The sequence below is a fragment of the Equus caballus genome, chromosome 30 (genome assembly GCF_041296265.1).
Source record: "Equus caballus isolate H_3958 breed thoroughbred chromosome 30, TB-T2T, whole genome shotgun sequence".
In the NCBI taxonomy this organism is placed as follows: domain Eukaryota; kingdom Metazoa; phylum Chordata; class Mammalia; order Perissodactyla; family Equidae; genus Equus; species Equus caballus.
The window spans coordinates 14,521,192-14,548,441 of NC_091713.1; the positions used below are offsets into that span (position 1 = coordinate 14,521,192).

The 27,250-nt window shown below is 35.6% G+C and overlaps 1 protein-coding gene across 2 annotated transcripts in view; it reads right to left on the reverse strand.

Annotated features, from left to right (window-relative positions):
* AHCTF1 (AT-hook containing transcription factor 1) overlaps positions 1-27,250 on the reverse strand; it is an 88,333-nt gene that overhangs the window by 23,433 nt on the left and 37,650 nt on the right. For both annotated transcript variants that reach the window (XM_023632558.2, XM_023632557.2), the window contains exons 13-26: positions 21,826-21,916; positions 20,442-20,531; positions 18,029-18,169; positions 17,267-17,371; positions 16,261-16,354; positions 14,474-14,597; positions 14,260-14,316; positions 13,328-13,474; positions 12,554-12,741; positions 3,934-4,078; positions 3,725-3,856; positions 2,885-3,035; positions 2,304-2,454; positions 1,889-1,996 (exon numbers count right to left, since the gene is read on the reverse strand). In XM_023632558.2, the coding sequence (XP_023488326.2) occupies positions 1,889-1,996; positions 2,304-2,454; positions 2,885-3,035; positions 3,725-3,856; positions 3,934-4,078; positions 12,554-12,741; positions 13,328-13,474; positions 14,260-14,316; positions 14,474-14,597; positions 16,261-16,354; positions 17,267-17,371; positions 18,029-18,169; positions 20,442-20,531; positions 21,826-21,916 (1,724 nt within the window). The remainder of the gene's footprint in view (positions 1-1,888; positions 1,997-2,303; positions 2,455-2,884; positions 3,036-3,724; positions 3,857-3,933; positions 4,079-12,553; positions 12,742-13,327; positions 13,475-14,259; positions 14,317-14,473; positions 14,598-16,260; positions 16,355-17,266; positions 17,372-18,028; positions 18,170-20,441; positions 20,532-21,825; positions 21,917-27,250) is intronic.

A 27,250-nucleotide genomic window follows, 5' to 3' on the forward strand; every position in this document is an offset into this window, starting at 1 on the left:
TATGTTCAATTGAGATTTTCCCAGTCAGGAGTGGCAGACCAACAAGAGATCATAGCTGTTTTAAGACTCAACCTATTACCCAGTGGGGAAATTTTTACAGGAAGTATTTTCTTCATACAGGGTCTTCCTACTTGTTAATCTGTACTAAGCATAGCTATGAGACTTCCACCAAACCAAAATATCCAACCAGTCTGCTACACATTTCTTTCTCTATTGTCTGTTCTGATTCTTCTTTTCCTTCTATATCTCATTTCTATTCAAATTTTGTATTAGTAAACTGTTTGCCCACTATTATTTTGGGCTACCCCAAGTAGAAACTTTGGTAAATGTCTTGCATTGTGGTAACATTTATGTTTAAGGTGCCCATTTATGAATGACTGCTTCTCAAAAGCAGGGCCTATGCAACAAATGCTACCTACTGAGTAAAAGCAAAATTTTTATACTAACAAGACTTGACATATTTAAATTATACTTAAAAAAACTACCAAAATACTTTTTATTAAGATATTTTCTAAAGAAAATATTGCTTTAGGTCTTAGGATTTCCTCAACAATTTTTTGACCGTGATCCAAATAAGTAATGTATTTTAGATTATACACATACACAAAACATAAATTATATAAAAAAGCACTTAGTCTTAACTATATGCAGTGCCCACTTACATATCTATTCTACTTCTTTAAAAGATATGCCAGTCACAATCCATTGAATTTACTTACTACCCACCAATGCAAACCAGTTTGGAAAATATAGAATTAGGGAACAAAAATGATTTTTATAAAAGGTAAATATTCACACTCGATCAGCTGTCTTCCATCTGAGTTAACACTGGCTTTAAAGGATTCCCGTAACACTTCTTTAGACCCTTAAGGCAAGACTTAAAACTTATTACTGCTCCCTTCTTGAACCCTAGGTCTATTAAAGTATGAAGGGACGAAGAAAAGGTGACTTGTGGGAAAAAAATTAAAACTATTGGTAGGAAAACAGAACGTCAGTAATAATGACTTCTATTTGAAACAATCTTCTTCTTATCTCATGAGGGTAATTAAAGGAAAACAACCTCAATCTAATTAAAAAAAAAAAGGGAAAATCCTGTCAAGCTGTGAAAACGTGTCCATTATGTACACCATAAACAGCTTTGGTCCCAACTGTTTATAAGTTATCAACTTATTCTGAGTACTTTATTCTTAGTATCATAAACTCAGATAATTTTATTCCCATAAAATAATGTAATTTTGTTCTTGATCAAATGTAAATTATCAGAAATTTGCAACAATCACGGGCATATTATTAAAGACAAAGAATCAATACACTAAGAGACACTTGTTTGTTCTCTGCTGTTGAACACTGATCAACTATGCAATGATCTTACATAAAATAAATACTTAGAATGACAATTTCATCTTGGATGAAACTTCAACTTAACTATTGACTTTTCTAATACCATAGGTTAAGATGTAAAAGGACAACTGCATCTGAAGGCACTTAAGACATTTTAGTAGGTTCTGCTGCACAGGAGAAAGCTTCAATGCGCCAACTAGGATTAGCTAGGAATTATAAAAGCAACCTTCTTTCAGGGATCAATCAACAAGATTATATTAAAGAAAGCTAACAGTACATTTTGCTCATAATTTTAATAAAACAGAGTTTGCTTCTTTTCTCTAAGCAGTCTGAAATCAGTAAGCAAAAACTGTAAGTACACTATCAGCTGATGTAAAATTTCCTAAAATTACTATGCTACTGCCCAAGTTATTGAAAAACTAAAAAGCATTAAAAACTCAGTTAAGAATTTAAAGCAATATTTGTACAATTTTTAAGATAATGAAAAATTATAGTGTAATTGTTGTCTAACATTGTGCCTTTAAAAAATTGTTTAATAAATTCCTACCTAGAAATTTTTTCTGATGCTTTTGAAATTGGTGTTCCAACAAATGCCTCAGGTGGCTCTGGCTCTGGGAGAGAGTACACTATAGGACACGGGTCTTCTATTTTAGAACTGCAAAGAAAACAAACATTTGACTTTTCATTATGTACCACAAGAGCATTAAATTAATGCTGGAGGAAGATGGCAGGGGAGGTCTTTCATTTTTTACTTGTACATTTCTGCTCATTCACAAATAACAATGAACATAATCTTTTAAATTTAAAGACAAAAAACATTCTTCTTGTAAGAAAAGTAGCCAATAAAAAAGAGTTTTTCCTTTTTACATACGCTGATGAATTCTAAGGCTGGACATGAACGCTGCTGACGCCCAGGAAAGAACAACAAGCAGAGGACTGTGACAGGCGTAAGAGAAACGTACCTGCTGTAGGCTGAGATGCTGTTTTTAGGTTCATTGCTTGCCCAAACTTCTCCAATTTTAGATAAGACATTATTGATGAAAGTAGATCTTGTTAACACAGTCCCTGTTACAGCTTGCTTTGGAACTGCTGATAAGGGTTTGGGTCTAGAAACTGTAAAATGAAGAATGTAGGATTTAACTTCATCTCTAACACCAGGATTTTAATAGAAGATTAATATGAAAGAGTGATTGGAAAACATGGATCACAAGATACAAGTAGTCCAAATTGTATTTGGTTTAGCAACATCTATGCAGAAATTTAACAACTGGGCTTTTAGGAGATGGTGAAAACATTCTACATGTTCTCTAAAAGTTGGACAGGAGTCTTCAAATGAAATATTCTGTACTACATTATTAAGTAAGCTGTAAAAACTTCCAAGAAAGCTTCCTATTTCTTGGAGCACGGTGGCCAGTAAAAAAAAGCACCACTGTGATGAATCAAAGCAAAGTAAGCTAGATACAAGATAACGATGCTTTCAGAAGGAATCATTCAGGATCTTTTCTAGCCCAATACTTTATGATATTTTTCAATGAAATCTTACCTTCTCGAAGAACTGACGACGTTGACAGATGGTAAGGCTTAGCTCGCTCAATGGCTAATTTTCGCTGGACTCTAGGAAGAATTTTCCCATACTGGTCTAATATAGAATTTCGAGCCAATGATCTCTCCCGCAAACGAGGATCACGATCATTCTATTAAACATACCACACAGGTAAACATTTAATCTTCAAAAATGTTAGGAGCTATGTTTATATGTTTACCATTTAAAATATTATTATGAATAATATCTTCCTCCTCCCTACACATCTATTCTTTTAAACCAAGGACCTTATACACACACCTAATTCCTTTATTAATCCCTACCCACCAATAAATTCCAAGTCTCTCCCACCCAGCCTTGATTCTTCACAACTAATAAAAACAAGGATCATTTACTAAGCATCCACATCTGTCAGGCAACACACTACTTCATGTATGCCTACGTGCATCCTCAGAGAGATACTGTCATTTTACAGATGAGGAAACCAAGGCTCAGAGAGTGTGTTCCAAGCACACAGAGCAAATTAAGAATCAATCTGACCCCTGAGGTCCATGCTCTTTGCACTATAACTCCCACTGCTGCCTTCTATGTCTTCCTCTCATTTTCCCTATGTGAAGTGGTTAGTCTGTTAAGACTGTGGGCAGATATCTAAACAGAAACGGCACATGGAAAAAATTAGATATGTAATAATATACTGTTCCCAGTTCTTCTACAGAAGGAGAGACTTCTCCAAGCTCAAGATTATATAAATCCCAGTGGTTACCAAACCACAAGCTCCTATGTAACAAAGTTATCAGTTTTCCTTACTCTCTTGTCCCCCGTAATAAAATAAGTTCATACCATAAGATTAATCTTTAGAGTTTGGTTCAGCTTCAAGGCAGGGATGTAATTGGCACGCTGCAAATGGTGAACTAAAAGGAATTCATGATTCTGAACACTGGTGCTGGACTGCAAAAATCTTACCAAACACTCCTGGGAAGAACAAAACAGCATAGTAAGCCATTAACTTACCCTCAATTTCTGACAAGTTTATACTGCTAAGTCATTACCTGCTCAGTGTGTGTAAATGGTAACTTCAGTAAATCCTCCATTAAGCCCATTTCCTGACAGACTTCATACGTGTGCTTTAGTAACTCCTCTATATTCAAGCTAGTAGAATGCTGTCGCAGTAAACTCCAGGCCTCAACCATACACCTGAAATCAATATTTATCCAAGTTTAGTTTTAGAAAAGCTATTTGAAATGTGCAAAACAAGTAATCCATCTAAAGAATCTCAAAGATACTTCCTACATGTAATTTAAAAGTACTTTAAAACTGCACTGAATACTAATCCCTGCACAATGAAGTTCGCTAATGTCAACACGAAGACAAGGCATCTTTAAGGATTTAATTTTATGCTGTTCTGCATCATTATTTAAGTGTAAAATAATAGGAAAGCAAAGTAAGCACACAGGAGTTCAAGAAGACAAAAAACTAACGTGGTCTGGAGAGAAGTGAAAGATTAGTGTGGTGCGACAGAGAAAAGCCAGGCTCTTAAGGAAGTGACACTCAGCATGAGAAAAGTGGAAAAGAAAATTGAGCAAAGGCCTATAGATGTAAACAAGCATCCTGTGTTTCTGGGATGGTGAAGGGTTTAGCTTAGTAACACAAGATTTTGGCTGATCTACGGCAAGATGTGAATGGAAATCTTGAGTGGGTCAAATAAGACAGTTTTAGACACCATGTGAGGGCGTTGAGGCGTCCTTCTGTGGGCAATGAGGTCATTAAATGAAGCAGTTTCTCATGATATATTGTTAAGCAAAAAAAGCAAGCTTAAAAACGGTATGAACAGTGACTATAATTTTAACAAATTAACCAATAAAAAAAGCCTATAATGTTTATGTATTTAATTAGATAACAAAATGGCTTCATTGAAAGATATACACTAAGGTCCATGATAATCTAGCAGTTAGAATTTCTGGAGGGGCTGAAAACTTTCAAGGCATAAAGGGGAGTAGAATGAAAAAATGACAAGCAGATCGAAATATCAGGGAAATAATTTTCTTAAAAAATTATCACTCCTAATTCTAAGTAAATATGTTTATATTTTAATGGGCATCTTAAAAAAAGCTTTAGCTACAGTTATTATTGAAATAATCACAAACATCAAAATAAAGACTTGCAAATATATAACTGACATATATAAGACACAGAATATGTGCACAAAATTACAGCAATTAGTATTCATAGTGTAAATGCATTTGAGGGAGTTCTGGCAGCACTCCTCCAGACTTCCTGTAGACACAAAGTTCCTCAGGGAGGCAAATGGCACCCACTGCCGGCAGGTCAGGGCCACCTGTTAACTTTGCTTTGGGACTAGAATATTTTAACATATGTCACAGGACTTATAAGGGCCAACAACTCAAATAAGCAAAACATTTAAGCGTATTCCCCTAAAAATCTACATCTGAAATTGACTTGCACCTCTCCTTCTACTAGGACAGGCATGATAGTAAGGTTGTTAGAACCTGAGTGTCTCAGAGCAGTAATTTTTTCTCTGAATCAAAAATCTGGGAGGGGCCAGCCCAGTAGCGCAGCAGTTAAGTTCGCACGTTCTGCTTTGGCAGCCCAGGGTTCCGCGGTTTGGATCCCGGGTGCCGACATGGCACCGCTAGGCAAGCCATGCTGTGGTAGGTATCCCACATATAAAGTGGAGGAAGATAGGCACAGATGTTGGCTCCGGGTTAATCTTCCTCAAGATAAATAAATAAATAAATAAATAAATAAATAAATAAATAAAATTAAAAAATCTGGCAGTGTTAAAATGAGCACATTTTGTAGAATGAAAAATAGAAAACAAGGATAAACAAACACCTCATCATTAATTTTTAAAACCATATAAACGAATAGATGAAGCAGGTATAACAAAATCTTGATATCTGTTTAATTTGATTTAGGATGGGTGTATGGAACCTTCATCCTACTAATTCTGTTCTTTGTATACTGGAATCTCCTTTCAAAGGCGCTTATACTAAAATACATTTCAGATGGATCCAAAATTTAAATGCTAAAACAAAAACCATAAAAGTGGTAGCAGAAACCACAAGAGAATTAAAAAAATAATATTGAAGTAAAAAAGACACAACAGTCATTAACAAAAACGCAGATAATTCTGTATTCATAAAAACAATTTTCAGCATAGCAAAATCTATTATAAAGCAAAATAAAAAGACCAATGACAAACCTGAAAAGGAAAAAAAAAACCTCAAAGGGTTAAGATTCCTAATATATGAAGAACTCTAACAAACCAGCAAGAATAATCTTGACAATACACACAAAAACAACAGGTAGGCCATAAAGAAGAAATAGGTTTTTATGAAAGGATGTATTCTCTTATTATTATAGTGAGCCCAAATACATTAATAGTACCATTTTCATCTATCAGATGGACAAATATCCAACTAAAGGTCACAGCAAAAAGTCATGGAGTTAAACTGGTATAATACTCATGAAGGATGATATGCCATAGGTATCAAACTTATAATTGCAAATATCCTTTCATCCAGTAATTCCACTTCTAGGATGTTGTCTTATAAAATAAATTACCTGTGTAAAAAATGTGTGGTCACTCACAGCAGTGTTTAAAATAGGAAAAGACTGAAAACAACCTAAACGTTTATTAAGGGAACTACTTAAATACTGGTACATCCACACAACGAACTACTATGCAATAGTTAAAAATAAGGAAGCTCTTTATGTACTATTATGAAATGGACTCCAAACTAAATTAGTGAAAAAAGCATGTAACAGAAATATGTATAGTATGCTGTCTATATTTTTAAAGGGGGAGGGGCGGGGGGAAAGTGTATATGCATTTCCTTACATAGGTCCGGAACATCCTAGGAAGGGCACACTAGAAATTATTATCATTGACTGGGTACTGAGAGGAAGCTTAGGAGGCTGAGAATTCACTGCATATCCTTTTATACCTTTTTTTTTTGAGGAAGATTAGCCCTGAGCTAACATCTGCTGCCAATCCTCCTCCTTTTGCTGAAGAAGACTGGTCCTGAGCTCACATCCGTGCCCACCTTCCTCTACTTTATACGTGGGATGCCTGCCAGGCGGTGCCATGTCCACACCCAGGATCCGAACCTGCAAATCCCAGGCTGCTGAAGCAGAACGTGCGGACATAACTGCTGCGCCACCGGGCCGGTCCCCCTTTAAACCTTTTGAATGAAGTATGTAAATATCTTACTATTCAAAAATAAAAAATGATCTTTGACCCTCCACCTACAGCTTATGGATATGTTTTTTAAGTTTTCCACTTTAAATTACAATATCACTCCCAGTTGAGCAGATATACTGGGAGGAGTAAGATGTATTTATGACTTAGCAAATACTAATCTGGTAACAGTAGAGTGTGTCTGAAAGCTAAAGACAAATGATGTTTCTTCCCAATTTCTCCCATAGCAGGAGTCAGTTTCCCCCAGTTACCTCCAATTTCAAACCAGCTGCTCCAGTGCCAACATTCCCATAAATTTTAAAATAAAATCCCCACTATTCTCCTGCTTCCTATGGTAGAAAGCTGTGATGCTATGAAGAGCAATAAGAAAACTATTTCAATTGATGAATGGCTAGACTAGCGTGTTGGCAGCACAAGTCAGTTCAGGAAGGAATGTATAGGGAGCTCCGCAATGTATAGCAGAGAAGATAGCCAGAAAAACATGCCTGTGGTAAATTCTCTAAAAATGCTAGACTGAATAAAAACAATCTTTCAAAATGAATCACAGATACCACAACGAAAAAGACATTCCAGACAGGTAAACAAGAAACTACTGATTTCTAGTGACCAGCATAAAAGTAAAAACAGCAGGAAAAAATATACTGTAAGTAACAGAACATTGTTGCAGCTACATTAACAATTAGTCATGATGAAGGTTACTCTATAATAATAAAAGGTTAAAATCATAAAAATAAGAATAATTTTAAACTCTTATGTACCTAATACTCAAAATACAAAAAGTTGGCAGTATTATGAGGAATTGACACATTCATCATAGAGTAGGCAACCTGCATACAACTTTTTTAGTAACTTATTAAGCAGATCACAAAAGAAAAAAATTATTAATGATTAAAAGATTAAGGACCAGCCCCAGTGGGCTAGCACTTAAGTTCGGCCTGCTCTACTTCAGCGCCCAGGTTCAGTTCTCAGGCATTGACATAATCACTCGTTTGTCAGCAGCCACGCTGTCATAGCGGTTCACACACACAAAGAGGAAGACTGGCAACAGATGTTAGCTCTAGGTGAATCTTCCTCAGCAGAAAAAAAAAAATTTTAAAGATTAAAATCACCCAAGGAGCAAATCTGATCTTTTAGACAAACATATCTTATACCTCACCTAATAAATGAGGAATACACTAACTACACCAGTGAATAAAACAAGTCTCACTAAATTTTAAGGATAGGCACCACACTGATCAGATTATGTCACAATGCAATTAAGTAACAAGGTAATTTTTAAAACCTCATTTGTAAATTAAAACTTCTAAGTAACAAATAGGAAGAGGAAACAAAAAATAAGATTTTAAAAATACTTAGAACAGAAAGATAATTAAAATTATAGGATGATGCCAAAGCAATATGTGGAGCATTCAGATTTATATTTTTATATTAGTAAAGATAAAAGGCTGAAAATGAGAAATGATACAATTTTAGTTAAAAAGTAAAGTGGAACAAACCCTCAGAAAGTAGAAAGAAGAGAATAAAGACATAACAATTACACCTATACAAAAGGGTTTTCCAGCTCTACCATACTTTTAGGACACTAAGACTGAACACTCAATATTAACAGCTGAGAATCTAAAACCTGTAGTTACTTCACATCTATCAATGTACTGTGCATCATGATTAATTTGTAAGTAACCTATCTGACAAGCCATAGCTGTGATGGTATGTCCATAAACGCAGGTCATACAATTCAAAAGCTACCAGCATAATGGAGAAGAAAGATGATCTAATAAAGAAGAGTGGTAGAGTTAGAGTCAGAAGTCAGGTTGGACGATATTATAAATGACGATGATGGCTGACTTAAAAAAAAAATCAATTACTACCACCATGTATTAATGATTTACTACTTGCCAGCAACTGTAATAGTGCTTGAGCCATTTAACCCTAAAATCTTGCAAGGTGGGTATTATCAACTCCATTTTACCAATGAGAAAATCAGGCTGAGAGAGGATAATTAAACTGCTCTGATGTTTCAGAACGTGGCAGAGTTTAGGTTTATATTCAAATCTATTTGAGTCCAAAGACTTTTGTTTGTTTGTTTGTTTTTTTAAATGATTGGCACCAGAGCTAACATCTGTTGCCTATCTTTTTTTTTTCCTCCTCCTCCTTCTTCCTAAAGCCTCCAGTACATAGTTGTATATTCCCAGGTGCAGGTCCTTCTAGTTGAGCTATGTGGGATGCAGGCTCAGCGTGGCCTGATGAGCAGCGCCATGTCTGCACCTGGGACCCGAACTGGTGAAACCCTGGGCCACTGCAGCGGAGCGCATGAAATTAACCACTGGGCCATGGGGCCAGCCCCCCAAAGATTGTTCTTAACATCTTTGCTATAAGCAGTGGATATTCCAAGATCATTAGTTTTTTTAAGGTGTATATTAATTAATAAACAATATTACCGCTAGTAGAAATGAAAGAATAGCTCAAAAACCAAGAAATACCTCACTTATCTGGCATGGGGTGAGTTCACGAAGGGGGTTAGAGTTCTGATGCTTGAAGTACCAAACTTTTTTTTTTAGCTATTTGAACTATCATTAGGTAATCAACAGCACCCAGGTGTTGGAAAGACCACTGTGTAGCCTGACCTCTTATACTTTTACTTCAAACTTTCCAAGCTTATCCTCCTTCTGTAGTTCAAGGACAGTGTGGTTAATCACTGTTGGATTAGAGATGTAGTTATCTGGGGAAATTAGGCGATTATGTATTGAACACAGGATATAGCCTAGAACCTTACTTTCTTGAATAAGTCCCTGTAACTCAGTTTGTTTCCTTGTTATTGACTTCTTTCTGATAAAAGTGGAGTGCAGAATATATTGTTGCACGGCCTCCTGGGCAATGAAACGTGGCTGCAAAATTATCAGTCCAAGAACTAAAGCAGCTTTCTCCTATGTTGTTTTCTTACTTTCAATAAAAACCATCATCTTGAATATTTTGAGCCATAAAAAAAGAATGAAATCTTGTCATTTATGACAATCTAGATGGACCCTGAGGGGATTATAGTAAGTAAGACAAGTCAGAGGAAGATAAATACTGTAAGATCTCATTTACAGGAGGAATCTAAAAACAAAAACAAAAAAAACAAGACCAGAGACACAGAGAACAGACTGGTGGTTGCCAGGTGCAGGGAGTGGGCGGTAGGTGAGATGGGTGCAGGCAATCAAAAGGTACAAACTTCCTGTTACAAAACAAGTAAGTCACGGGGCTGTAACATACAGCATGGTGACTAAATAATACTGTATTACATATTTGAAAGTTGCTAGAATAAATCTTAAAAGTTCTCATCACAAGAAAAAAAAATTCTCTTAACTATGTATGGTGACAAATGTTTTAACCAGACTTATCGTTGTGATCATTTTGCAATATATACAAATATTGACTCATGTTGTACACCTGAAACTAACATAATATTGTATGTCAATTATACCTCAATTAAAAAAAAACCCACATCACCTTCACTTACCTTAACAGTGTCCTCTGATTTTTTAACAACATCCAAGTCTCTACTTACAGGACCAGTAATTATTTTAAACATTTACTGAATCTGAACACGTTATCTCACAAATGGCATTTGTAGCAGCCCTTTGTTTTTATTTCTGCACTTACTGTATAGGACATTTAATGGTGTTATTTTTCTGGGAACTGGATAATTGAGGCTTTACTGTACTTAAGAGAAATAAGGTTTAAATTACATTATATAATGTCTGCATTATTGTATGCATTATTTCATGTTTGCTATGGCTAAATGGAGAGGAAATGAGAATACAGCAAGTCAGAGAAACATGCTATGGATAAATCAAAGGACAATGGTATCAAAAAGAAAAAAATCAGCAACCTTACAAAGCTGTTTTTTCCAATGTTCCAACCTCTGCCCTTCTGCTATAAGCGTTAGTGATCAATTACCACCTCTTTAAAGCCACTAAAGAGGGACAAGCTTATATGCAATTGAAAAAAATTTACAGGGGCTGGCCCCATGGCCAAGTGGTTAAGTTCACACGCTCCGCTACAGGCGGCCCAGTGTTTTGTTGGTTTGAATCCTGGGCATGGACATGGCACTGCTCATCAAACCACGCTGAGGCAGCGTCCCACATGCCACAACTAGAAGGACCCACAACCAAGAATATACAACTATGTACTGGGGGGCTTTGGGGAGAAAAAGGAAAAAAATAAAATTTTTAAAAAAAGAAAAAAGAAAAAAATTTACATGCTGCTTGCCCGCCCAGTACTAGGACTCTCAACCCATTTATCAAACATTTATCACTTGTAAATTCTTTAAATTTCTTTTTGTTCTTATATTCATCCTAGATTTATTCAGCTAACCAAACACTTTTGCTAACCCAAATTATTTCAACAAGTACTTCCTAACTCATTACTTTTGAGTTTCTACATGTCTAACCAACCTATTAGTAAACTGCAGAACATTCTTCTGTCTGAAATTTGGAGATTCAACTCTCTCCCCTCAGAAATACACTCTGCCTATCCAAAGAGAAACTTAACTTTCAGAGTGCTGACACTGAAGTGCTGTCTGGTTCATAAATGACAATTTTGCATGAGTAAAGTGACCAATTTCTAAAAAATATAAAAATGACCAACCAACAGGATTGAAAAAAAACCAATACAAGTTGTATAAAATAAAGCCACAAACTAGTTAAGAAATTTCAGCTCCAATTTGTCCAACTAATTCAGTTAACAAGAAAACCCAATAACCAGACCACTATATTTCTAATAAAGCCATTTATCTTGTCACAGTTACAATACATACAACAAATATAATTACAGCAATATGTGTCTTGCTCTAACATAAATGGCAAATATATCCTATGAAAAGAGAACATCAAAATACCACAAAATATAAAGATATCACCTGCTCAAATCTAGTTAAAGTATTTATTAAGATATGAAACCTGGTACTTTCTTATTTCAACAGATGCTTCTTTCTATGACAAGATTTCCTTTCTATGAGGACACACTGACAAAAATCAAATGCCAAGAATTGCAATACCCAAGCAACCAATATTAACAAAAATAGTAGGGTACCATCATTGGAATTAACTCTCAAGGAATATAAGTTACCAACTCAACATGACTTCATTTTCCTCCACATTTCTGGCTCCTTTTCAGCATACTCAAACCTCAACTGTCCATGCAGGTGACCATCAATATTATCAATTAGCAACAGACAGAACTTAAAACCTCAGTTTAGTTCCCCTTTTACACAAAGTACTTATTCATCTTATTCTAGATAAAAGGCGCTTTACATTTTTCTTAATGTTGAAAAATGAAGAATCATCAGGATATTATGTATTGCAACCAAAGCAAAATATCATATATTGTTACTATTTCATCAATTCCATTTTATGAACATATATGATCAAGAGTTTGACTCTAGTACTTTCAAAATATGTACTTACCTATTAAAAAGCAAAACGGTGAGGTGAAGGATAACATCACTTCCACTGGACACTGTCGGCTTCATTGTTTGAATGTATCTAAGAGCTTGTCTGTGCTCCCCCTGAGTCATGAAGGCTTGAATAATCTTTGAGTGTTGCCACGACAGAGGTTTTGCAGTAGCTGGGTGAAAGAGAAGATCCAAACCACTCTGCAAAAATGACGTGAAAATTGGTCAACACAAATATGATGCTTTGCAGTTAGACAAAGTAGTTAACCCTTAAAAAGACAGGCAATACTTAGACCACAAAAATCAAGATAAAACCAATTTAAACAGAAGCTGAAAAGATCTACTTTAACCTACGGTATACTTTATTTTAAATAAAAAACTTATCAAAAGTTTCATACTTCTGAGACCTTGTTAAGCCGTTATATAAAATCTTTCCATTACTAGTGTGCTACATCAATGCCAAATGTTGCCTTCTATGATTCCAACATGCCCAACATATCTCTAACATTAACAATCACCAGATCTGCACTATTAGTAATTGTTTACTTGTTTCTTTCTTTAGATAGTAAGGATCATGCGGTTCTGAACTGTTTTCTTTGTATTTTTACTGCCTAAGATAGTGCTTGGTGAACGTATTGATTAAACTGAGTCCTTAAATTACATCTAGAAGCAGACTACATCATATCTTTAACATCAAATTTAATCCACTTAATTAAAATTAATGTATTTTTTAAAAAATTCTAATAGTTTACAAAAGCTTACATTCTAACTGAACTAACAGACTTACCTCATAGTCATTATGATCTATCAGCCAAAACCCTTGAATAAGTTTAACCTGACCCCAAGAAACGGCAAATGCAGTTGGAAATGATTCAATGGAAGTATCTGTTTTGTTTGGAAAAGAATACATAATATCAAGTAGCAAATAAATGGTCTTTAAAAAAGAGGATTAAGGACAATAAACTAAAAGAAAAACTCCTACGTATATATGTATTTGTAATAGGTACCAAGAGAATGTAGCAGAAAAGAAGCTTCTAGTGTTCAGAGAGAATCGTGACTATCCAGCTACGGAAGTACAGCTTTATTAAATGTGGGTACAGCCCGTACCACAACCAGCTTCGTTCATTCTCAGTAGTAAGTATCAGCACAAAGGAGACGGACTAAAGCATAAATTCTTCATGAAGTCAGTAGCTCAGCAAATTTAAAAAACAAAGCTATAGACAAATTTCCAGTTATCTAGCAAAAACCGGCATCTTAAGCAAACACGTCATGTATCTTATAAATTAGAAATGGAACTATGCATTTTTAGACTAAGAAACTGACATTAGTACAAAATTTTCTTGCAAAGACCACAGGGCTCAAACACAATCCCTGAAGTAATATTATGCTAACCTATAAGGTATTCAGATTTAGCACATAAGTTAACCTCATTGAGAATGACCACTTGCCAGCAATGTTTTAGAACAGCACATTTAAGAATCTGATGAAAGTCATGGACAGTATCCTTAGAAAAATAAACAGATAGCAAAATTTTGCATAGTTTCAGGTTAACCATAGACCATCTAAGTCCAACCAAGAGATCCTGGGTTAAGAATCCTTCCTTTTAAAAAAAATTTAAATGGGAAACTGAGATTGTATTAGCTGTGTAAGGTTCCTACTACTCTGAAATTTTATGATTCTGGCAATACATGAATTATTTGATAAAATTTTAAAGGATACAATAGAATGCTTGCTTGCTTCAGTAACGTTGTCTAGTAGGTATATGTCAAGCAGTGCCTATAAAAGGGGTGAAAAATTCAGTGCATTTTATATACTCATTCATTCAAGCTCCTTGCTCTTCCCAAGCCTGTGCCAGGTGTGACAAACACAGCTAAGCAAGTCCCCCCGCAAACTGTGTGGACCCTTTCAGTGTGTCATGTTACTGCAAACCTACATGTAGACTAGTAGGAGGATATCTTCCTGTGCCTCCTTCATCCCGCTTCCACAACTTCTCAACTCCAACTCCCAGCTGAGAAACCATTTCATCAATCATCAAGCAATCAGGGCTCCACTTGCCTCTGCAACAAGGGCAACATTAAGGATTATTTAATATTAGTGTAATTATTATTATCAAAATAATAAACACTAAACTCTTGAAAGTAATGATCCCAACTATCAAAGGGAGAAGAGAGTCGAGAACAGGACCCCATTTAGCATTGTGAGAACTACAGACATCGATGAGAGTTAGTCAGGTAAATCCTGAAGAAGCCTTAAGTTTGGTCATCAGCAAGCCAGTCAAAGAAGGTCGGGTCCCAGGGGAGAATGGAGTCCAGCCAGCCAAGTGCCTGAGGCTGTTCTGTTTTCTACCATCTTGAGCAAATTACCAAAAAGCATGGTAGCCCAGTATAGTAAAAATACTGCAGATCAAAATCAAAGAGTTACAATTTAAGTTTCATCACTTGGACTAGTCTTTTTTTCTTTTTTCTGAGGAAGATTAGCCCTGAGCTAACATCTGCTGCCAATCCTCCTTTTTTTTGCTGAGGAAGACTGGCCCTGAGCTCACATGCGTGCCCATCTTCCTCTACTTTCTATATGGGACGCCTACCACAGGATGGCTTGCCAAGCTGTGCCACGTCCGCCCCTGGGATCCGAACCGGCAAACCCCAGGCCGCCGAAGTGGAACGTGTGAACTTAACCACTGTGCCACCGGGCCAGCCCCTGGACTAGTGTTTTAACCTCAGTGAGTCTTTCAAAAATATATTATTGAGTAACTACACGGTGATAAGCAGATATTGTCCCTGTCTGTCTCCTCATCTAACAGCAGCAGCAGTTACTACTTACTGAGCTTCTTGTATGAGTCAGGTACTCTAAGAGGTGCCCTGCATGTATTATTTTATTTGACCTTCATATTGACTTTGTAATTTAGGTGAGAAACAGGATTAGAAAGTTTAGCAAACCTGCTCAAAGACATATACTTATGAAATAACAGTTCTAGAATTTTCAGATAGCCCCAATAAATCTCCTCAGTCCACACTCACTACCCTAGATTATTCTAAGGCAACAAAGTTCCAGCTGGCAAGCCTCTTAAGCACTGATTTCCAGGTGATTCTGACACAACAAACTTGGAATCAATGTTTGTGAGTCATGCTTTAAATGTCAGATGCTACTCTACAGCTCTGTCCCTCCCACTTGAGGAAGAAGGCTATTTAATTCCGAGGTAGGGCCAAGGCTCTAAACATGACTCTTCTTCTATTACTTCTACTTCATTTCAAAGGAACCAACTATGCTAATATTCATGTATTTTAAAAAGGGAAAAAAACAAAAAGTGGTTAAGTGTTAAAGTGCAACTGCTAACGAAAAGAATGTAAAATAACTAACTGGTGATATATTTTAAGCTTTTTTGATGAATAGTAGCTTCTAGTTTTTCTGAATGAGAATTCTCAGGAAAAAATATATGCTTAAATTATCGAATCTCCTCTGATAAATCAATCATGGTAATTGGTTTTACGTAGGAAATGATGAGTAGTTGGACATCCTCAAGTTCTAAAATAAAAGTGTAACCACTGGGTCAAAGCAAACATTACAACTAAAATAGTAATTCTGATAACAGATTCTGATACTTTACTGAGAATTCCACTCATTTAATTCTTTTGTAACACGATGAATTCTGTTCTGAGAAGGCTTTGACTTCTTATAGAAGTAACTTCTAAAATGTTTTTGAAGGTTCTGGACGTACAATACCTTGACAAACGCTCACACTTCTGTCGACGACTGGTGTAGTAGTTCTGAATTACAGGGTAGTTGTAGCATAACCTTGACAACTGCACAGCATCATCTGGAATTTTTTTTAGGAGTTGGAAAAGAAAAGCTAGTAATATTTCCAAAATATCCCAACAACACTTCAGGTTATACCCATTGATGTTCTACTCTAATTTCATAACACTGTTTAATTTGTGGACTTCCTAAATTTAAGTAATAAAAGAATGCTAGACATCCCTTTACTAACAGATACACAAATGAGAAAACGGAGTTTCTCATGAAATTCTATAACAAGGATGCTGGCTTAAAACCCTGCAAAAGGTATTCTAGAAAATGATTCTATGCCCTTAGGCACAAACGATAATCTGAAAGCAAGCCATCTTCACTATTTGTTCAAGTAAAAATCTAGGAGAATTATAAAAGAATAAGACCAACAGCAACTACGCACAGCGGCAGAAGCCCTTCTAAATAAAATCTAACGTGTTCCCTGGAAATGCGAGAAGTTAAGAGGCTTCGGAAGTGTGTTCTAAACAAAACAATGAAAATCTAATTCTTGGTATCAGCATGAATCATTAGATAAAAGGGGGTATTCAACTGATGGCAAGTAATACTGGTTAGTAACCATATTAAAAGAACTCCTAAAAAGAAAAAGACTGGCAAATTAGATTATAAAACTCATAGTTCTATGGATCTAAATTACAGCTGGTGACATCACTGAACCCATTTTCAGAAGCCATGTTTTGTCAAATATTCTTTCCTTCTAAATGTTAGTCAATTCAATAAATATGTACGGAACACCTGTGTATCAGGCATGGGGTGAGGCACTGAAGATACAAAGTAAGGAAGAATGTAAGCAAAGAAGATAAGAGTAGAAGACGACATGAGTGAAGTGGTGGAAGCAAGGAAACCTGAAACATTAACACATAACAAAACTATAAAGATTTGAGAATGATTCAATTAATATCTATAGATTAAGTAAATATTTTACCTAAGCCCTCTGGTAAAAGCCCAGAATGAGAGAACCAAAGAACCACTTGTGCATATTGACAGACGAGCTGGGTAACCATACACTTATTGCTTAAGTCCATACGACCTATAAAGAAGATTTAAATGTCAGTTAATATCCAATTTATCAACCACAAACGAAAAATCAAGACACTCAACAGTTTTCAAAAACTAATCAATTACTTGGTGATTTTTAACAATATGTATGTATTTTTGAACAAACTTAACTGAAACAATCTCAAAATTTGTGCTAAAAGAATTAACTCACTGACTAAAGTAGACATTTTAGATAAATATGCTTCCATCTTATAGCTACAGTTCCATTAGTTAACGTCAGAAGTCAAATTTATACATGAATACAAACTAATAGAGTATCAATAATACGGGTTATTCAAACCAGGGCTTTAGATGAAATTGTTTTGTTTAAATAACAAGAAACAATATTACAATGACCTCTGTGAATAAAAACTTACATATTTTAAAATTTGAAATTCTGTTGGAAGTACACCAACTTAACAACCATTAAGCTTAACCCCCAAATTTCCCAAGCTTATTTAAGCATGAGCTCATGGCACATCTAATAACATTCTGGAGATTTCCATTAAAAAAACCAAAAACCAACTAGCATTTGAGAAATAATGGCCTCTGCACAATGATCTATCTAAGACATAGGAAATTTATTCTTTCTCGAAGTCACAAAATAAAATTTCACAGAACATTCATTTACGTAAGTCAAAGAGCACACCTCTTTCGGTGATCTCTTGGGCCTCCGTTGCAAAACAGCTTAAGACTGTACTAAGGTTGCTGAGAAGCAGATGGCACTGCTGGAGAGACTGTATAGTTTGCGAGTCGATGAAGCGACACGAACCGTCAAACAACGGTGTACCTGACAGGGTAAAACACAAGATTAGCTTCCAGAGTAAATCTGAATTAGTGAAAATCACAAACGCAAAATTATTCAAATTCTATTAACCACAGAATTATTCGATACACTATGAGATTTACAAGATAAGCCTGAAATGGCAAACACTCTCAAGGAATCTAGAAGGGACAGATACAAATTATTATTTTTAAAAAATGTAGAATGAGGTAAGCAGTATGTGAGGAAAGCGATACAGATTCAACTGTAGATTCACTAGAAATCAGTTATATTCATTAAATGTTTCTCCTTCAAATAAATGTTTTATATCAGATTTTTTATACATCATGCTGTTTTGTGATTAATACTTTATAAAATAAACTCTTTCTTCTTCCTCATCTTTAAAAGTGAAACACTAAAATTAAGACTCAGATAAAGACAGTTACAGTAAAATTGCATGTTTGTTATAATTCACTGTAGACTTGGTTGTCCTTTCATTTCAAACTCAAGGCTGAGTATACAAATTCATTTTTGGGGGAAAAGTATTTTAGTTGCACTAGGTTACATCTTTTAGATAAGATTTAATTACATTAGTATCTAATGTGTAATTGGACCAGAAAACAAACACCTTAATTCTAAATCCATCCTAAAATAAAATTATTTGCTTTACTTACAATATATTTAAAATAATTATGCTTTGTATTTTAATTATTCTTAGTTTTTGGAAAAAAAGTCTCCATTAACTAGTAATGAAATTCAAGGCAGTAAAAATGGTTGCCTTATCCAAGTTCAACCCTGAAACACTGCATTATGCTGAAAGCAAAATAAAAGGCATACAATCTATGAATTGAGTTGAATTAATTTTTTTTTACATAACTTATATAATCAGCCCTGAAAACATTTTCCTCTCAAACACAATAGTTTTTATCCTGATTCTGAATTATCAGATGTTCCAAACTTCAACTGTACTGATTACTTATTTAAAATTAATTATTTCATGCTTATAGTTTCATAAGCATGCCCTAAAAGTACTGTAGAACCCCATGTCTTCCTATCAAATTTTGTTGGTTTAAAAATACTCTACCAGGGGCCAGCCAGTGGCAGAGTGGTTAAGTTCGCGCACTCCGCTTCAGCAGCCCAGGGTTTTGCTGGTTCAGATCCTAGGCACAGACATGGCACCGCTCATCAGGCCACGTTGAGGTGGCGTCCCACATGCCACAACTAGAAGGACCCACAACTAAAATATACAACTATGTACTGAGGGGATTAGGGGAGAAGAAGCAGAAAAGAGAAAAAAAAAAAAAAGAGAAAGAAGATTGGCAACAGTTGTTAGCTCAGGTGTCAACCTTAAAAAAAAAAAAAAAAAATCCTCTACCAAGAATAACTTTTTTTAAAAGTTCCTTTGTTCAGGGGCCGGCCCAGTGGCAGAGCGGTTAAGAGCACACGTTCCACTTCAGCAGCCTGGGGTTTGCCGGTTCGGATCCCAAGTGTGGACACAGCACCGCTTGGCAAGCCATGCTGTGGTGGGCAGCCCACATATAAAGTGGAGGAAGATGGGCACAGATGTTAGCTCAGGGCCAGTCTTCCTCAGAAAAAAGAGGAGGATTGGCAGCAGATGTTAGCTCAGGGCTAATCTTCCTCCAAAAAAGAAAAAAGTTCCTCTGTTCATTCACCACAATGCAATGAATGAGAGAAATAACAAAAATATATACTTTCAAATAAATTTTACTTTCATGTACAGGGCAATCATATATTACCTTTAACGTTATTTTTGCACTAATTGGGCATAATGGGTTTTTCACATTCACAGGATACCTCAAAACTCAAAACGTACAACAGACCAATAAACAAGACTGTCAAGAAGAAAAATGACTTGGCATGACCGACAGTGACATCAATTAGTAGAAGATAGAGGTGATGAGATTTTACCCTGCTATTCAACTTCTTTATACTCATAACCATTTTAAACGGAGAATGTCTAAGCAGAGGAGCTTCTGAAGTTAACTGGCACATTCTCCTCACACCATCATCAGCATATTTTATAAATTAAACTCCTAAGATGAAAAGATAAGTAAAGTATAATTCTGAAATTTGCTATTGTGGACATATCAACATGCTGCCAGGTTAAAAACCGGTTGCAAAGTCTTGTCAAAAAATAATTTTGTCACTCTAATGTAAAAAGAAATAGTTTTCTCCTGGGACTTCTTTAAAAAGTTTACAACTTCAAAATTATTAAAAATTACTATTGTTATATACTTAAAACATAAACTGAGATGAGTTTTTTAAATATAATACTTACATAGTCTGTCAAATTCCTCTTTTGTGAGAACCACTTTATTCCACGTCCATTCAAGAACAAAGTGCAAATTAGCAGCAGAATTTGGTTGTTCTTATTTGTAAATATGAAAGGAAAAGGTAAAGAATGATTATTAATTATAAACAAAACACTTACACCTTTTCAGAGGAGAAACCTGACAGAAACCACCCTAACCAAGTGAGCAATGTGAGCATCACCACTAATGGAGACAAACTAGTAGCAGGCCCTCGCAGGGCATCGCTGAACCAGGGAGCACATCACTGCACGCAGTACTGTGCCGAGAAACGCCAAACCTGCCCTAACCATGAGGAAAGGTCAGCAAACACAAACGGAAAGGCAGGCTACCAACAAGCTTATACTCTTTAAAAATGTCGATTTCTTGAAAGACAAAGGCTTAGGAATTATACAAGATTAAGAGAAATTAAAAAGACATGAAAACTATGATACAAAGTATATTCTAGATTGGATTCTGGATTCCCTCTCCCTAAAAATGCTACAAAGAACATTACTGAGACAATCAGTGGGACTCCCATAGGTCTACAGATTAGATAATAGCATGTTATCAATGTTAATTTTCTTGATTTTTATTAACTGCAAAGTGGTTTTTTAAGTGAATGTCCTTGTTTATACAAGGAAATAATATTGAAATATTTATGAGTAAAGAAGCACGATTCAACTTATTCTCAAATGGTTTGGAACAAAAATGATGTGTGTGTGTGGAGTATGTGTTTGTAAAGAGTGAGAGTGATACACACAACTTGGACGAATCCTCAGAGAATTTTGCTCAGTGAAACAGAGCCAATCCCACAAGGTTACATACAGTATGATTTCATTTACGAATATTTTTCAAATGACAAAGTTATAAAAATAGAGAATAGATTAATGGTGGCCAGAGGTTAGCGATGGGGGTGGAAGGCAGGTGTGGCTATAAAAGGGCAACATGGAGGATCCTGATTGTGATACTGTACTAGAGTTTTGCCAGATCTTACCATTGGGAGGAAATGTGATAAAGGGTACACAGGATCTCTCTATATTACGTTTTACAACAGCATGTTAATGTACAATTCCTCAAAGTTTAACAAACCCCCCCCCAAAACAGTGAATTGATAACTTAAAAAATACAAACATAATTTTTCAATTGTTAAAAATTATAATCTTGGGGCCAGCCTGATGGCACAGTGGTTAAGTTTGTGCACTCTGCTTTGGCAGCCTGGGGTTTGCAGTTTCTGATCCCACGCGTGGATCTACACACCGCTCACCAAGCCATGCTGTAGAGGTGGTCCCACATACAAAACAGAGGAAGAATGGCACAGATATTAGCTCAAGGGACAATCTTCCTCACCAAAAAAAGAAATCATAATCTTACCTTCTGCTATCCACCTTGTGATACATCCTGTCAAAAGTCCCAGGGAACTTGTGTGGATTGCTGCTGACAATATAGCTTCTAACTGTTCCTCCTGAACCATGCATTTAAAAAAAGGAAAAAGAAGAAAGGGAAAGAAATGAAACAGAAAAAGAATATGTGATCAGACTCAGAGGGAGTAAGTTCTAGTTCAGAACACAAAATTTTTAAGGTTTAAAATCATTATGACTCACTAGGATGGCTATAAAGAGAAAGACAATAACGAGCACTGGTGATGACGTGGAAAAATTGGAATCCTCATATATGCTGGCGGAAATGTAAAATGGTAAAGTCACTTTGGAAAACAGTCTGGTACTTCCTCAAAATCTTAAATATAGTGTTACCATATGACCTGCAATTCCACACATAGGTACACACACCCAAGAGAAATGAAAATACATGTCCACACAAAAACTATACATGAAGCAACATTATTCATAATAGCCAAAAAAAGGGGAAGCAACTCAAATGCCCATCAACTGAAGAACAGATAAATAAAATGTGGTATACTCATACAGTGGAATATCATACAACCATAAGATGAGATAAAATACTGATACATGGTACAACATGAATGAACCTGGAAAACACACTAAGTCAAAGAGGCCAATCACAAAAGATTATATACTATTGATTCCATTTATATGAAATGTCTAGAAGAAGTAAATCTATGAAGAAAGCAAGCAGATTAGTGGTTACCAAAGGCTGGGGGAGAGAGGGGAGGGAAAGGGAGAGACTGCTAATGGGTATGGGTCTTGTTGGGAGGTGATAAAAAATGTTCTAAAATTGAATGTGGTGACAGTCACACAACTCCATTAACATACTAAAAACCATTCAATTATACACTTTATGTGAATTGTATGTTTTAAGAATTACATCTCAATAAAGCTGTTATTTTAAAAAAATCATTCTAAGTCTTAATAGAGAAATCTATGAAATTCATTTATTACAGCAGCAAAGATTTTAAAAAAAGGAATCATATGAATAAAGAGATGAGTTAAACAGGAATAAAGGTTCCCCTAAACTAAGAAAAGCAGGATTTTTCAATGGAGACTCAGTAAAGCAATTTACGTTAAAATTCGGGACAAAGCAAGAGTGTCGGTGAGTACTATTATTTTTCTATAGTTTGTAAAGGTCCTACCAAATGCTATGAGAAAATAAAGTAATAAACAAAAACGGAGGGAGAAAAAAGCCTGTATTTGTTGATGATTTCATACCTTGAAATTCCAAGCGATTCAAATTTAGTTAAGTAGATATCAAAAAGATAATACAAAAATCAACTGCATTTTTATGTACTGGCAATGACCATCTAGAAATGAATATGGGAAAAATGTTCTACTCATAAAGAGTAAAACTATAAAACAGAGATAAAAATAGAAAGAAACCAACAAGAAAATAATCATCAACTCTTACCGATAGACGTAAAACAAATCCTGAATAAATGGAAAGATACATCATTTAGACTTGGATGGGATGAATATAAAAATGTCAATTCTTACCAAAATTAATATGTAAATATAATAAAATGTCAAAAAGAATTCCAATGGGCTAACAGATAAAATCATCTTACACTAAATACAAAAGAATAAATGCCTATGAACTGCCAAAAAATTATAGAAAAAAGAGGATTGCATTACCAAATATCAAAGCAGTATATTAAAATAGCATAGAAATAGATAACCAGATTAATGGAACAAAATAAAAACCCAGAGACAGAACCCAGTATATATGGCCATAAAATCAGAAAAATGTGGTACTTCAGTAGCACAAGAACAGGATACTCGGTCTTCTATTTTATAAATGGTGTATCACAGCTGGACTAATCATCTGAGAAAAAGAAAGCTGAGCCTTTATCTGATTTGATAGACAAAGATGAATTAAAGCCTTAAACGCTGAAGAAACATTTAAGTGTTAGGAAGGTTTTTTAAGCCAGAGCTATAAAAATGCATTTGAGGGGCTGGCCTCGTGGCTGAGCCCTTGAGTTCGAGCACCCTGCTTCGGTGTCCCAGGGTTTCGCCGGTTTCGAGTCCTGGGCACAGACACGGCACCGCTTGTCAGGCCATGCTGAGGCAGCGTCCCACATAGCACAACTAGAAGGACCCACAACTAAATACACAACTATGTAATGGGGGGCTTTGGAGAGGAAAGAGGGAAAAAAAAACTTAAAAAAAAAAATGCATTTGACTATAAAAATATTAATTTGCATGTGGTAAAAGACAGTATAAAACAATCCAGAGGAAAACAATTGGAGAAACAGCTAAGATTTATGACAGAAAGGGTAGATACCTATATACTTTACAAAGAATTTCTAAAACAGAAAGACAATCCAGTAAGAGAAAAGGTAAAACCCATAACTATGTAACTAATAGAAGAATAAATCCTGATTGGCCAAAAAATATATGAAATTGCATACGTGATTATCATCCATTTCATGTATATGGAAGGATATATAAAGTGATATGTGAAAGAAAAGTATACACACCATATACACAAACTAACAAGTAATTACAAAGTGAACACTGATAAAACCATGACCCAGGTCTAGACAGAATATCTGCCAGTACCTCAGAAGCCCTCTCTTCTCCTACCTGATCAAAAGCAAATCCCACCCACCCCTCCTATTCTCCATGGCAACCACTCTCCTGCCTCTTGAAGTAATCGTTTCCTCACTCTTCTTTTTGTTTTACCTCTGTATGCATCACTAAAGAATATGGCTTAATTTGGCCTGTTCTAGGAATGGAGTTAAAAGAGAAAAAGATATATGAAAAAATGGTCAACAAAATGTCAATATTTATAGGCTTCCATACATTTTAGCCAATTTTCTCAATTCAAACTATTCATGTATTTTTTTATATAATTAGAAAAAAACAATATGGGTTAGATTATCAGGTTTAAAATAATCATAGAAAACATTAAATGCTGTTTTATCAACATGGTTGAATTACAGATAATTTTTTCTTTCATTTATCTTTTTAAAATTTACATATTGTGTTAACTAAATTTGATAACATATAATCAGAAAAAAAGTCAGTATTAAGTTCCCTAAAGTAAAACATTGAATGGAGCTCTACAGTGCTCAAGTCCTTGAGGAGGATGAGCAGTCCCCAGCCATCACCAATGTGGAGCCTCTGGCAGGGAACGCAGTCAGTTCCAATCCCTGACCCGAGCGCCCTAGGAGCAGGGCCACCAGGGCAAAACTACCTGACGTCTTTTAATGAACCTAACTCAGAGCAGCATAAAGGCACTTCGAATCTCATGGTTTTCTACTTTCTTGTTTTCTTTGGGGGAAGGAAAATGGAAGACTACCAGCTTAAAAGCATATGGTTAGAAATCAACAGCCCATAGTTAGATTACCCTGTTTTATCAAATGTAACTCAATATTATTCTTGGGCCATTACACAGAAAGAAAAGATCTCTTATGCACAATGTATTAACAATTCTTCTAGAACTCTCACACAGCAGACGGGCTAGAAAGTCTATATTACTCACAATGAACAAAAGAAATCTAATAAACTGCTTTAGCCTTTTTCTTAAAAAAAAAAAAAATTGTTACTTGTGGCTAAAGATGAAATGCCACATTACCGGGATTTATCTCCTGCCCCTCTATCATCACCAGACCTTACTAAATGACTGTAAAGAGTAAACAAATGTATACATCAACAAGGACAAAGAAAAGAGAAGAGAAGGTTCATGGGATAAGATAACAAGATTTGTGAAAAGCAGTCATGAGTAGAGGAAAGGTGACTAATTCAGCAGTGTGAAGGAAACCATGACCTGAAGGCCCCAGTGAGGGGAACGACAGATGAGAATAAGCCAGTTTGGCTCTCAGAATCCTATTAGACTAAGTTCTTGGGGAAACCAGGTTCAGAGTAAAGAGGGGGAAAAAGGTGGTCAAAGCATGGGGCTGAAAACAGTCAATGAGTTAAAATTTAGTATGTGGAACGGACAGTCTCACCCTTCTCTTACCCTGCAGCAACGAACTGTGGAGGCCAGCCTGACAGACCTCTGGAAAAACTGAATGGCCCTGGAAAAAATCTGGGGTTTCCCTACTGAAATGGTGCACATCCAACCTGTCAACCTAAGGTAAAAGATCCCTCTGGATGAACCCTACCCACACAAAAGAGAGCTTATAATCTGTAATCGATTCACTTTATGTGTAAACAGACAACTAAGGACCACCAAACGTTTTAAGACAGCCAGCCACCTGCATCAAAAAGACTAAAGTAATATAAAAGACTCCAGAGAAAACAGAGATAATGTAGGGAACTAAATAAAACTTTAAACATACATAGACAGGAGAAGATATAAACATAAAATAGATGAGAACACTATTTAGTTCAGAACATAATATAGATCACAACACTAAAAAAGGATGATCAAAGAATAAAAGCTCATAGAAATGTAAAATTAGGGCCAAATTGTTTTTAAAAACCTAAGAGAAAGAAAGGAGAATGACGAGGAATCTCCCAGAAAGTAGGGAGACCAAGAGGCAAAAGAGAGAAACAGTTGGACAGCCAAGATAAACTAACAGAAGATCAATTCAGGATAGTTAGCATTTGTCTAATGGGGTTCCACAAAGAACAACAACAAACTGAGGAGAAGAAACTAAGATGGTGTGAACGACAGACTAGGTAAGGTTTTTTTGTCTGTTTGTTTAAAAAGGTCACTTGGAAACTCCAAGAAAAAACGAAAGTTATGTAACAAAACATGTTAACATAGATCACTACGTGACTACATAGTGAATATTTACACAGGTACAATAACACAAAAGGAGGGGGGAAGGGAAAGGAAAAAATGAAATTATTAAATTCCAACTGTACGTGTTAAAACACTAAAAGCTATATTTACATTTCATCTGATATTTAAAAGACTCTTTTCCAGCAATTCATTGTTATATATCTGTACCTATTTAAATAACTTAATTCAAACACTACCTGTGGAGAAAGAGTTAACAAAATATTTCCTCTTTCTCCAGGGGAAAATGACCTGGGGTTGGCTTACTTTCTTTTAGCATATTTTACTAGGAAATATTGAGTTAAAATAAATGTGAATTATGAGTAGTCACCAGGCAACACTGTTTATTATAAGAATGTCCCTTAATTGGTAAAATGTATTGGGACTAGGAAAACTGTGAGTGGACTCTAAATATCCACTGGGAAGTTAGGATTTTGGCTTCTGTGACTGAGCCTGACTCTTGTAACTGTCTTGTTTTGTAGGAACTTGGAATATTCACTATTAGGCCTTCACAAGATACTGGTTTCTACAAAGCAGTGGTTCTCAAAACACTGCATCAGAATCCCACCAAGGGCTTATTCCACAGTTTGCTGGGCTCCACTCTTAGAGTTTCTGATTCAGTAGCTCTAGGGTAGGAACTAAGAACTTGCACTTT